Source organism: Halyomorpha halys, unplaced genomic scaffold, assembly GCF_000696795.3.
Source record: "Halyomorpha halys isolate HHAL.00 unplaced genomic scaffold, Hhal_1.1 Scaffold571.1, whole genome shotgun sequence".
In the NCBI taxonomy this organism is placed as follows: Eukaryota; Metazoa; Arthropoda; class Insecta; order Hemiptera; family Pentatomidae; genus Halyomorpha; species Halyomorpha halys.
Genome location: NW_027113281.1, coordinates 19,473 through 32,592, shown reverse-complemented (window position 1 = coordinate 32,592; position 13,120 = coordinate 19,473). Strand labels below are relative to the sequence as shown.

The following is a 13,120-nucleotide window of genomic DNA, read 5'->3' as shown; positions in this document are numbered from 1 at the left end:
TATATAGTGTTATAAATTTGCTCGAATTTCATCTCTCATAAAGTACTTTACGTTCAATAGTTACCGAGATATAGTTCTACAAACAATATTTTTGTTTTTTCAAATGTTTAAAAAAAAATTTTAATTTTGTGAATTTATTTTTTCCTAATATCTCCTCTACTATAATAGTATTTATAGAAAACAAGAGTTAGAATTTAATAAAAATTTATTACTAACATATTCTAAGAAATTTAGTTTTACAATTTGTACAATGGTATAAAAATAAATTACAAAAATAATTATGAAAGAAATATTACAATGTTACATTACTGGCTAATTATTATTATAATTATTCATTCATTCGAAAATACATCCAAATATACATATGCAAAAATATATTACAGGCACTGTTGACACATTTATTATTACTTCTGAAATATTAAATAATATTGTAATACTAAAAACATAAGAAAATGTATATGCATTGTGTTGGAACTACTATAGTAACCGCCCTGGACCTGCAAATTAGCTGTTTCTATACTGTATTTACAATAATCTCCATCTGAAAAAATAACAAAACAAATTTGTGATCACGTAAATGAAATACACTATAAGCCTAAAGTCTATGTATTTTTTTTATAAACATCTATACTACGAGATACTATAAATCACCACTTCATGAAATTAGTTTTTCCTTTTTACAATTTTTTTATTCCTTTTGACCTTCTTGGTTCTTATACAATAATTTAAACATAAAATTTGATAGATTTTAATTGAAAAAAACAAAAAAAGAAACTTACCATACAGCCATTCCACTTTCTCACCAGTTCTCAGATTCTCATTCTTTAACCAGTCCTCGAGAGGGGCAAAGAAGTCCCGTAATGCTCTGCCGTCCAGCTTTCCTTCACCTGTTGTTTCATAAAGGAGCCTCTGCCATGGAATAGAAGATCCAGCTGCCATTATCCTTCTGCAAAGAAATTGATGGGGTCATCATTGGAATGTATAAATTTTATAATAGGTGATTATAGCCTCTTAGTTTATTTTTATTGTTATAATTAATGAAATATATATGTTTATATGGGGCACAAATTTTGCACACATGAATTTTATATTATACAGATTTGGTTAATATTTTAGTGATAAGAACTTTTGGCTTATGATAACATCAAACCTTTTAGATGTTTAATGATTATTCCTCTCAAATCTAGAAGAAACAAAGAAATTTCAGGTTTCTAGTGATGCACAATTATTGGAAGATTAATAGTTTACAGTATGTAATAGATGTTGGATTAAATGGGGGTAAAAAATAAAAACATTCTAAATATGATAAAATAAATACAATATAAGTAGAAAGCGTCTAAAATTTAAAAGAGGAACGTAGTAAGCTACAATAATTATAAATATAGATTAATAGAATACTAATAGATAACAAGTAAAGAAATGAGTGATGGAATTTCTAATGTAAAAATATAGAAGAGAGAAATAATATTTAGTAGGAGTAGTTATAAATGCAGTAAAATACAAAGAAAGTTTAGAGAAGTGAATGAGGTATATTAAGGTGCTCATACAGATAAGGGTTGATAAGGGAGGGTAGAGTAATGGATATGCAAAGGAATGAAAAGAGTAATACAATACTTGAGTCAATTTATATATCAAAGAACATCAATTATACAGTTAATTTTAAAACAGATACTAGGAATTTAAACCAACATTATAAAGAGATTTTAAGCAAAATAAATTTATGAAAAATAATTGGAGAAATTTTGTTACTATTTACAATTAATTTTAATATGAATTTTGGTAATTGGAATAAATACAAATTGAGGCCAATTTTAATTAAAATAAAAACAAGGCTGACCTGAGTGAGTGGATGGTTATAGTTTGTTTATATGGTAGTGATAGTATGGATAAATTGAAAATTAAAAGTTTTAAATATTTTTGAATTTTTAGAAAACAGGTAACTAAACATAAGCTTATTAATAATAAATATGGCTCTCTAATAATTGACTTTTTATAGGGTGTGTTTGACTTATAATTAATGACCTGGGCAGAATAGCCTGCAAAACAATTTTAAAATTTTGATGTGAGGTGAGAATTTGTATTGAAGGTATGTTATATTATTAGTTATAATGTTGTTGTTATAAAAGTTACAAATGAATATATAATATAAGCTGTTAAATATTTAGATTGCCCTTTAGAATGGCCGAAATGTTGGACTGTTGATGTAATAAAAAGTGTTGAGAATATATAAGGATACAATTTTGATTTATTTAATAAATAATTACCAGTCTCAAGAAATTGAAAAAATATATTTAAAGTAATATTGGACTGATCCAACATGACATGGTTCGAAACAGCTTTAAATGGATTAAAAGAAGAATTTTATTGTTGTTTTTAGATATTAGCCCTAATGTAATATTACATCTTTTGTCTTTGTGTATTAAATTAGTAAAAACGGAAGGAAAAATTTTTTACATTAAAGAATGTAAAAATCAATATAGATTTCCTCCTCACATTATGTTACCTATAATTGATCTTGAAAGTAAATTTATAATAAGTCAAAATGAGGTAAACATTTTTAACAAGTTAGCAATGAAATTTATTAATTTAGATTTAAGTTAGGGTTATTGGTTAAAAAAGTGGTATTATGAGAAAATTTAATAATAATATAGCTGATTTTAAGATAAAATACCAGGGCAGAATAGCCTGCAAAACAATTTTTAAATTTTCATGTGAGATGAGAATTTATATTGTAGGTATGTTATATTAATAGTGATAATGTTGTTGTTATAAATGTTACAAATGAATATATAATATAAGCTGTTAAATATTTAGATTGTCCATGAAGATGGCCGAAACGTTGGATTATTGATATAATAAAAAGTGTTGAGACTATACAATTTTGGTTTATTTAATAAATAATTACCAGTCTCAAGAAATTGAAAAAAATATATTTAAAGTAATAAAGAAATTAATTTCAGCACAAGAAGTTCCAGAATGAGTTAGGAAATGATGTAATAAGAGTTAGGAGTAGAGGTATGGAGGGGATCAAAGGTTAATTCCCAATGGTTTTTAACTGACAAAAAAGATAATAACAAAGTATTTTAATGATCAGAATTACATTAAATTAAGAAGTAATAAAACTAATACATGTTGATCCTATACTGGAGCTGTATTAGTGACAATAAGGTTATACTGGAGATGTTTTAGTGTATTACATACAGTGGAGTTGTATTAATGATAGTCTACAATAGTAGAAAAGAGAGTAGGGTCGAGAAGTAATTATAATGTCTGAATTAATTATGCTTGTTAAGGTTTAGGATATGTCTGCAAGTAAGGGAGATAACATTTTTATTAACTTTATAGTTAACAAGCTTTTGTTCAAGATTGATATTGAGAGACTCCTTTATGAGGCATTTCTTTTATGGATAGTGGGCAATAGCAGGATAGAGGCTTTGATGAAGTTAAAAGTATGTGTATACATAGGGAACTGCCGGTTTCTTACTTCAGGTATCCTGAGTGTATGCTGAATTGTTGAACTAAAACCAGTTTGGAAAGTGAGTTATAACCGAAAATTTTGACTTATCCTTAGTTAAATATTTATTCTTCATACTTGCCCACACTCAGCGGAGAAGGGGGTGAGTTAAGGGAAAATAATAAAAAAAATAAAGATAATCGCAAAAGGGGAAAAAAAAGACAAAACAATAAAGAATAAATTGCTCCTTAGGCGCCACGTTATTTTTTTTCTTGGAAATGACGAAAACCTCAAAACAATATGCCCACAATATAACTGAAATATACCCTTATATATATAATTATGGAATTATGACCACTGGCGAATACCTTTACACGCAGATAACAGAAATCCTAGGGGTGTTACCTCCCACTTGTTAAATTATCGTAATATTCCGTGAACAACAAAAAAAACATAAGTAAATTAACAAGTTGGAAGCAGAGAAAGAACAGCAATACTACTATATGTACAAAAGCTTAATAATAAGAAGAAATATACGTACAAAGAATGAAAAAGGAAAAAAAAAGAATTCTTATCAATTAATAAAACAATTAAAACTTATAGGTTGACTTAACCTTAATAATTATATTTACATTATTATCCAAAAGAGTATAAAAGTGAATATAAAATAAAAAAAACAAAATAAAATTTAGTTCAAACTCCACTTGTAGTGTTAATAACCGTTCATTGAAGTAGAACACCATAATTTTTGAAAAAAAAAAAATACATACAATGACATTTTTCATATGGTGCTATTTCGGTTCAAACAGTACAGACAGAGGGCCTTTAAACTATTACCACTTCACATTGAACAATCGTAGCGTGTTCCAAAATCATACTGTCGCCTTCACAAAACCAAAACCCACTCGTCTGAACATATCGCTCGACTTTTTGTTTTTCCCATGACAACCGTAACACCCTTTGTCTACGCAGATATCGCCAGTGTTTTTATTTCACCATGGCAACCGTAACAGAGTGTTGAAATTGTGAGACCTTTCTGTCAATAAAACATGTATGTATATTTTCCCTTAAGCTCAAATGTTTATTCCCTTGAGGAGCAATTAGGGTTAGTGTGTTAGCTATGATATAATAATATTTTAATTATAGATATTAGTATTGGGTGGTCTCATGGGTAATAGAAATTAGGTTCTTATCTGGCGACGTCTTCGCCACCACGGTGACCTCTTCTAGCCACTTCCCTCGTCCTTATTGTTCCACACTTCCACACCTGTGCGGTGGGCGAAATGGTGAAAACCATGAATCTTCGCCAGGTGTAAAAAAAAATAGGTCTGTTTCGAATTGTGTGGCTGGCCAGCATGTCCTCGACTCTGGCGTGATGGTAGGGGCAGGCTAGGCCCTAGCTTGCATGGTGCATAGGCTGGGGCGGCATTGCAGTCGCGGCGTCTTCGGGGTCTTCCCGTGTCCACGGCAAGGGAGGGCATCAGATATCGACCCCGACTTTATATAAATTTAAAAAATGAATCGAAAAATTCGGATTACTTAAATTCGAATGCATGGTTGAGGGCTAGTGTGTTTAGATAGTTATGAGGCCAATGACTTATTGTAGTTGATGGATAATTTGTGATAGAAAATGCGGTTTTTCAGGTAGTTTTTGGTTTCTCTGATATATGAAGCAGGATGGGGAATCAGGTAGCCTACACGGTATTGACTTATGGGATCTTTTAGGTTACTAAGAAGGTAACAAAGTTCATTGTGTGATCCCAAACAATGCATTAAAAATTCTTACTAGCAACTTTCCACATAACGACGCACAGAAACTGGACTCGTGCACAAATCCATCAGCCACAGTCTTGCTTCCATTCTACACCTTTTCTATACAGAGCTCAGCTTTTTTATCTGTACTTACAAAGGTATTTTCATTAACTTCATAAGTAATTAACAGTAACATTTCGCACCGAAGATTAATTTAATGAAAAGGTTAATTTTATCCACAGATAAAGAAATTGAGAAAATAAATACGCTTCCAAATTTTAATACATAACGTTAATTTTATTTCAAATAAAAGGTTTTGATTTTTTTAACCGGCTTATTTAAGCATCAGTACGTTGGATGTTGAAATAACAGCTCTCGTCTGAACTGTTACTAACACTGAACATATTCCATTTAATTTAATTATCATCAAGAAACGAACTGTATCGGCCGGCCTTCTTTGTCATAATTTAATACCAATATTACAATACTATAGACAAAAAAATACTACATATTCTTAAAAAAAAAACAACAGCGAAATCAGCTCGAATATATCAGATTTTACAAAAAGCTTCAATTCACAAAAATTGTCAGATTCCATATTTCATGATTTAATACCTCAATTACGAAAAATAATGATTTTAAAACAATGAAATTCACGAAGTATTAGTTCTGGAGCTGCTATTTCAATGATTTTACAGTTGAAATAAATAAAACTGTTTTTTAACATCGAGTGAAGATTTATCTTGGATGTTAATCCCTTAAGTGATTTAGCTTGTAGAACCCAACCAAAAAAAAAAATATACTTTGTAATCATATAACAATAACATGTGTTGTGATTTAATAACATGTAATATAGCTTTAAAATGATATAGGCACAATACACTATAAGATATGTTTCGCTAACTTTTGTTTTATCAATAACTTTGAAAACTATAACTTGAGGAATATATTTGGCTAAGACGATAGAACCTTTGAGGGAGCTTAAAATTTACTTAGAACAGTCACTTTAACGATTAATTCAATAATTAATAAATAATGAATTAGGCAAATCGCATATACCAAATGGCAAAGAAAAAAGGAAAGAAAAAGGGAGTACCAGAAGGTACCCCTTTGGAAGATTATTTGACTCAAGAAATGCAACTCAAAGACCTCAAGAAATACGCGGTGAAACTTGGTCAGGCACTGAAAGAGACCAGATCTGATAAAAGTAACTTCGAAATCGATCGAGATAAAATGCTGCGAAACCTAATTAATGTGGCCTGCCGGCTCTATCTTACAAAGAGAGATGTCCGCAGGCTGGACAGGGAGATAATCAACAAGAAGAACCTCTGCGAAATGAAGGTCTTACAAAAGCGTAACGAACTCGCCGAGATTCGCTTCAAACAAACCCCAAATTTTTACCGGAGCAAGAATGATGTCTTTGTCGCCGGTTACGAGGCTGTGAACCTTCTATTCCATAAAGAGGATCAAATGTTCAAGGACTGCGTTGGTCTCAATAGTGATTACTATAAAAAATATCTCGAGCTAGAGATCGCGTTCATGGCTAATAAACACAGTTCCTTTTGCGATAAAATCGATAAAGTCAACGAAAATAACTTGAATAAATTGCTTCGAAAAGAGAAATGTTACTACCGTGTAATTGATGAATCGGCCAAAGCTGAAGTACGAAATAAAGCAGAAATTCTAAATGACATCGTTCAAAAGAAAGAATCCCTCATAGAAAACGTACAGAAAGAACATTTTTTAGAAACAGTCGACATACTGCGATCATTTGAAGAGATAATAAAGTCGAACTTTACAATAATAAATGAACTGAGAGAAGATCTTTTAGATATTAAACTCATGCATCGAAAGGTGACGCGTGAATTTAAAGAATTGAAAGAAAAGTATGAACTTCATTGCTCCTTGATTAAACAGGCACAAAAGGAATTGGTGATTATTCGCCCGGTAGTATATTACCTCCATCATACTAAAGCAGCTGCCCTCACCTTCTCCAAAAAACTGGAATTGACAGAAGAAGAAACTACTAACGCTCTTTTGGAAATAGATATGTTAGAAGAATTCATAAGAAAAGATGATGAATGTAACATAAAACTAAAACAGATCGTTATTAACGACTTATTGTCATTTAGACAGATGCAAGTAAAGACCCATCTGTTTATGATGAATCTAGGAAATAAAATTGAAGAAATGTATGCCGATAGAGTGCGTATTGGTAAACTAGCGCTCTTTCCAATGGAACCAGATTTGAAACCTTTTCAAAACATTTACGAGAGGTTAGTTTTAATTAATGTTTTTTTTTTTTATTACTTGTAACTACTTTCCATTCCTTCACATATTGAACATTGCATAGAAGATTTTGGAAAAAAAACGATCGGTTAAAAAATTAAATAAGATTATTTTAAAGAATTGTGGAAGGTAATTTTAACTGGATTGTAGTTTTCAATAAACTATCATAACTTAAATTATATTATGGTGAGCGATGGGTCTTGTTACAGTATTTTACGTACGATGATAACTTTTTATTGATTTTGTGTTTCAGATACGAATGCTACCGGAAGTCAGTAGTGGACATTGTAGAGCGGGTCCTCCAAGCCAATTTCTCACATCTTTCCAGCTTAGGCTTGCACTCCAGTTCGGCACCTACTCTCCCCTTCCTCAGATCTTCTGGTGCACTCGTACAGAAGAATACCCCTATGGCCCCCGGCAAACGTTCCGTCTTCAATGCCAAATTACGGAAACAAAACCCTCCCAGGATGTTGGAACTCGTCACGTCATTGCCAAGAGTACCAATGAGGAAGACGACGGAGCACATGGCGCCTCTCATGCAGATCTTCGAAGCTTCAGTTTACATTGGAAGCGTGAGAATGGGTTAGGATGCCCAATAAAAACATTTTAAAATTATGTCAACATTACCAAGACCTAAGCTGTAATATATTGGTTAACAATCCATATATTTATCAAGTCGCAAAGGTTAGTTTAAACCGTATTTTTAGTAGCTTTCATAGTACATTCACCTGATAAAACCTTTCAGCTAAAACAAAACATCAGGAAAGCTGTTTAATAAAATAGTTACATACACTTTAAGAATATATCGATAAAAGGTGCTATATCTTGGCTTCATATTAGACAATAACTAAAAATTCGGTACGCCAATGTACACCAAATACTTCGTAGGACTTCTAATCTCTCAAACTTCTAATTTGTTAGACTATCCAAAACATAAATAAATTCTCACTTATAGTAACATAACAGTATTATCTATTTCAACTATGGTATTAAAATATAATAAAAAAAATTGTCTGATCTTCTCGACCTTTTTTTCTTTCTTCAATACAACTATATTATAAGCATCAATACGTTGATGCTTATAATATTGTAAAATTGGTGTTAAGTTATAATAAAGATGGCTGGCCGACGCATTTTGTTTCTTCGTGATGATTAAATTAAATCCAATATTTTGAATATCAGTAACAGTTCTGACGAACATCCTATTTGCTCATGCTTAAATAATCCAGTTAAAAATGCCAACACTCTTTATTTAAAATAAAATTAACGATATCTATTAAAATTTGAAAGCGTATTTATTGTCTCAATTCCTTTATCGGAGGGTATAATTAATCTTTTCATTAAATTATTCTCCAGTGTGAAATGTTATGGTTAATAAAATGGTAATTCACGCTAATAAAAAAATAATTATAAATTTTATGAAAATACACATCTATGTTAAGATAAAAAGACTGATTTCCAAGAAAGGTTTTATAATCTTTCCTACTCTTCAACTTCAATGGTATTGTTTAGTAACCAAGTCATAGTTAACTTTTTCCCCAACAGCTATATTAATTGTGAACATTTTTTTAATAAACAACCAAAATAATTATTGTAAACATATTTGTTTTTTTTTTCTTTAGATAATCTGGATTTATTGTTAATCCGATTCTGGTTGGTTTTAATTAGTTCGATGGTTTAATTAGTTTTAGCTGAGCTCTGTATAGAAAAGGTGTAGAATGGAAGCAAGACTGTGGCTGATGGATTTTTGCACGAGTCCAACAGTTTCTGTCCGACGTTAGATGGAAAGTTGTTAGTAAGATTTGTTCAATGCGTTGTTTGTGAGCAGGGTGGTATTGAAGGTCAGACAATCCACTATTCCTAACTCAGGTCTTAGTTTAAAATCTCACAATGGACTTTCTTACCTTTTCATTAATCTAAAGATCCTTTTGGGATATAAAAACTAACTGGAAACCCGCACTTTCCAACCTCAATTATCCACTAACTCTCCGTAAGCCGTTGGCCTCATAGTTATCTGAACACACTCTGGCCCTCAATCATACTTTAACTTCGATGAACTCTCTATCCTCTCTACAGTTCCAAAAATGCCTCATAACCGAGTATCTCATAGTCATAGATCGTGATATATAGCAAAATTTTCACAATTCAATCCTTAAACCCTAGGAGTTATTTGATATTAACTTAAAAGTATACGTTGGCCATTTAAACGAATCTGACATATTATGCCTGTGCATCCTCTGGGAGGGGTTAACCTTTTTTAATATCGTAAATAGTTTTTTAATAAAATATGTAAATAGTTTTTTATTAGAGTCCACAATAAGAAATTAGTTTATATTCACTTCTAGGCTAGCTTGCAATTCTACTGGACTAAACGGCTATAGATGCTGTCCTAGCCGGTTTTCAACACATCTTGTATAAAAATACAAAGAAGAACTTATACCTTTATCTAAAAAAAAAACACATTATTTTTTCCTCATTGATTGGCAACTTTAATGATTCTTGATGGTAGTTTATATTTACTTTATTTCAATTTTGGTCAATCAGTTTTTTACTTTATATTCATTGCTAGTTTATAGCCACATTGTACTTTTTTTCTTTAGATTATATTTATATAAACAAGTTTGATTATATTAATTTTTTTAAATTGCTGAGGTGAAAAACATCCAAAATGAATATAACCTATTCTATATTTTTCATTGTACAACGTTTCGCGACACTTGCCACATACTCATGCACCTTTACAATCCACTGACTGATCGACCATCAAACATGACAAATATGTGGATTGTAAAGGTAGATGAGTGTGGAACAATTTTCCCGAACCGTTGTACAATAAAAATATAGAACAGGTTATATTCACTATGGCCAATACTATTGGGTACTGCTAGTACAGACCATGAGAAATGTTTACATTGACAGATAACTTGAATATGCCTGCTATATTTTATTAATGAAACAAAAATATATTGTATTATTTCAGGTTTAGCTCATATTCACTATTATATAACAAAATCTACCTCACAGCTGATTCTGGTGTTAAACCTAATTAATGAGAGCCAATAGAAAGCTGGCTATTGAGGTGTCAGTGGTTATATCAGGGGCGTCAAATCAGATCACTAGTGCCCAAGACCGATCATCAGTCATTTCCTGTCGTCGAGGAGGGGCAGTCGAATAATTATTTACCCACACAAATTTCGGCAGAGATGTTATTATGATACAAAGCGGAAGCAGTTATGAATGCCGAGCTTATGGATATTATATTCATACATACTGTGAATAACCGTAGTACAAGTATTAATCAAATCTCGTGTTCAAACTGAAAGATGTTACAAAATAGAACTTATTAAGTTGCTTTGGATGCGTTTTAAGAATGAAAATCAATCGTTTTACCTAAACGGTATAGAAGTATAAGATCCCAGGGGAAAATAGTACTTGTTTCATCCCAATTTTTTTTAAAGAATAATAAATTGTATACATAATTACTCATCAAAATTGAGGAGACTGCCAACTATAAATCAATTTATTTTAGCATATATCATGAAAATTATTATTCCTACGAAGGTAAATGTGAGAAACTACTTTACAGTACACTTATTTAGCTTTAATTTGAGTGCTAATAGACATTTGTTCGTCGAATGGTTATTGATATATAGAATTTTCAAAATGGATTCACTAACTACTGATATTTCAGTACATTTTTATGAAATGTTGCTTTTTAAAAGGCTATATCTCGAGAACTATTGGACTAAATAGCTCTATTATGGCTCATATTTCAGCAAATTTACTCTTCTTTAAATAATGTTTTTTTAGATTTTCTAGTGTTGTCGGTAGTTTTTAAGATATAGAGCTCCGAATGAAAAATTAAAATTTTTGTAAGGTTTGAAACAGGCGCCATTTTTCATTCCCCCTACCTATACTTGGCAGACTCATCAGTTTGGACTAGTAATTATACATAGTTTTCATTAAAATAATCAAATATCGAGGTGAGATAACTGCCTATTTTTCTTCCCGGCTTGTACTATATCAGAAAGAGTAGGCATTCATGGTCGGGACTCTATCCATCTTTTGTTTCGCTACAAAAGATACCCTGTGATACTTTTGTTTATGAAACCTTCCAGAACTGTATTAGTTCCACAACCCTTGTTTGCAACAGCCTAAGTATTGGGCCTTATAATCTACAGCATGGGAAACTATCATACAAGTCTCGGCTAGGATATTTCATGGAAACATAATAGTTTGAGGCCTCACATCAACCTCCAACCTCAAACAAATCCAAACTCGATCAACCTCCTGCTGTAAGTTTCTTATCATCCCTACCCCCTGACATTTCTAAATAATATAATAATATTATTCATAATAAGCATCCTTATTTTGACTCCAAGATCCAGAGAGAAGTCAAATAGAGTTGTCGGAGAACACTATAAGACAAGTTGGTATGCTGTCTTAATTTCTGTTATAAAAAAAAGTAAGATAGTATTTGCTATTTTAGGCATGTTTTAAAATCAGAAGACAAAAATCAAATTAAATCATAAATTTGGTTTGATAATTATTGTTTTGCAGAATATGAAATATATGATTATAATGTTGAAATAGGCTCCTCTACGCTGGGAGGCAAAACAAGGGAGAGATGAGTGAGATATATCTTACAGTCACCATATTTTTGTTATAAAACTGGGAATATGATTTTTAAAGATTTTTTTTTCTATTTTTTTTTTCGGCCAAGACTCCCCATTGGAGTCCTATATTGCCTAACCATGGTTGGAGGTCAAAGTTCTTCATTTTGTGGGACCACCACTCAATGAAAAATCAACGTCCCAGGCCGGATTCGAACCGTCACCGCCAATAGGCATCAAATTGGTAAGACTGTGTCTTCACCACTGAGCTATGGGCGGCCCTTTTTAAAGATAAGCTTCTCTGAGTTATTATATCATTAATCTCGGTTATTTTCACAATATTCGTATTCTTCCTGATATTTGTAATTTAGAAGCCTTTTAGGAGGAAAGATACTAAAGGAATATACTTCCCCTGGAGCGCAAACAATTAAAAGAGCATCTGTCTGTTCTTATTCACTATACTTCGATGAAAATTAGTGACCTATTCCGAAAAGTTTGCCAACCCAAGAGAAGAACCAGATCCACTTTGTCATTCCTCCCTCCACTTCTAGACGAATAATACATTATAATTATACTCACGCTAAGAGATCTCCAGCCGCAGAGCTCCTGTAGATGTCGCATTTGTGAATAGGATCTGCAGGGTTGGTGTGTGCTTGGCGTCTTGCAGCAAGGCAGAGAGATCGGTGGATCTGGAACTGCAGTACCGTGCTCACGAAATTGCTGGAAAAAAAACAAGAATTAAATAGTATTTAAATGTTAGGAGTCTTTAAACACCTAACTGGAAATTTCTATTTCAAGTAGGCAATATTAATATTATACTAAAGAATATATTGTACATCTATTTTTTCAAAAAATCAAATTTATTTATGTTCTAAATAAGTTATCTTAATTATTTTATAAAAAATTAAGAGTTTATCTACATTTATAACTTATAAATTAAAAAAAAAATATCTTTTAATTTATCATTATAAAATATTATTAATAAATAATATAATAAACATATTTATTATAA

The 13,120-nt window shown here is 31.3% G+C and overlaps 2 protein-coding genes across 3 annotated transcripts; one reads left to right on the top strand and one right to left on the bottom strand.

The window, feature by feature from the left end:
* Window positions 1-193: 193 nt before the first annotated feature.
* On the bottom strand, window positions 194-12,828 carry LOC106684322 (angiotensin-converting enzyme-like protein Ace3; the record flags this gene model as incomplete). Its single annotated transcript, XM_014426332.3, has 3 exons — window positions 194-541; window positions 780-946; window positions 12,688-12,828. Coding segments are annotated over 3 exons (445 nt in total), but the record flags the coding sequence as incomplete, so codon positions are not given.
* LOC106684345 (dynein regulatory complex subunit 4) lies at window positions 6,048-8,521 on the top strand. 2 transcript variants are annotated; one of them, XR_010844366.1, is made up of 3 exons: window positions 6,048-7,482; window positions 7,749-8,205; window positions 8,460-8,521. XR_010844366.1 is itself a non-coding variant. In XM_014426372.2 (2 exons), the coding sequence occupies exons 1-2, from the start codon at window positions 6,269-6,271 to the stop codon at window positions 8,080-8,082; spliced, it is 1,548 nt and encodes a 515-aa protein (XP_014281858.1). In that variant the 5' UTR covers window positions 6,048-6,268; the 3' UTR covers window positions 8,083-8,521. The 2 variants fall into 2 exon arrangements, 1 of the variants encoding a protein (XP_014281858.1); XM_014426372.2 differs by having other exon boundaries at window positions 7,749-8,521.
* Window positions 12,829-13,120: the final 292 nt, after the last annotated feature.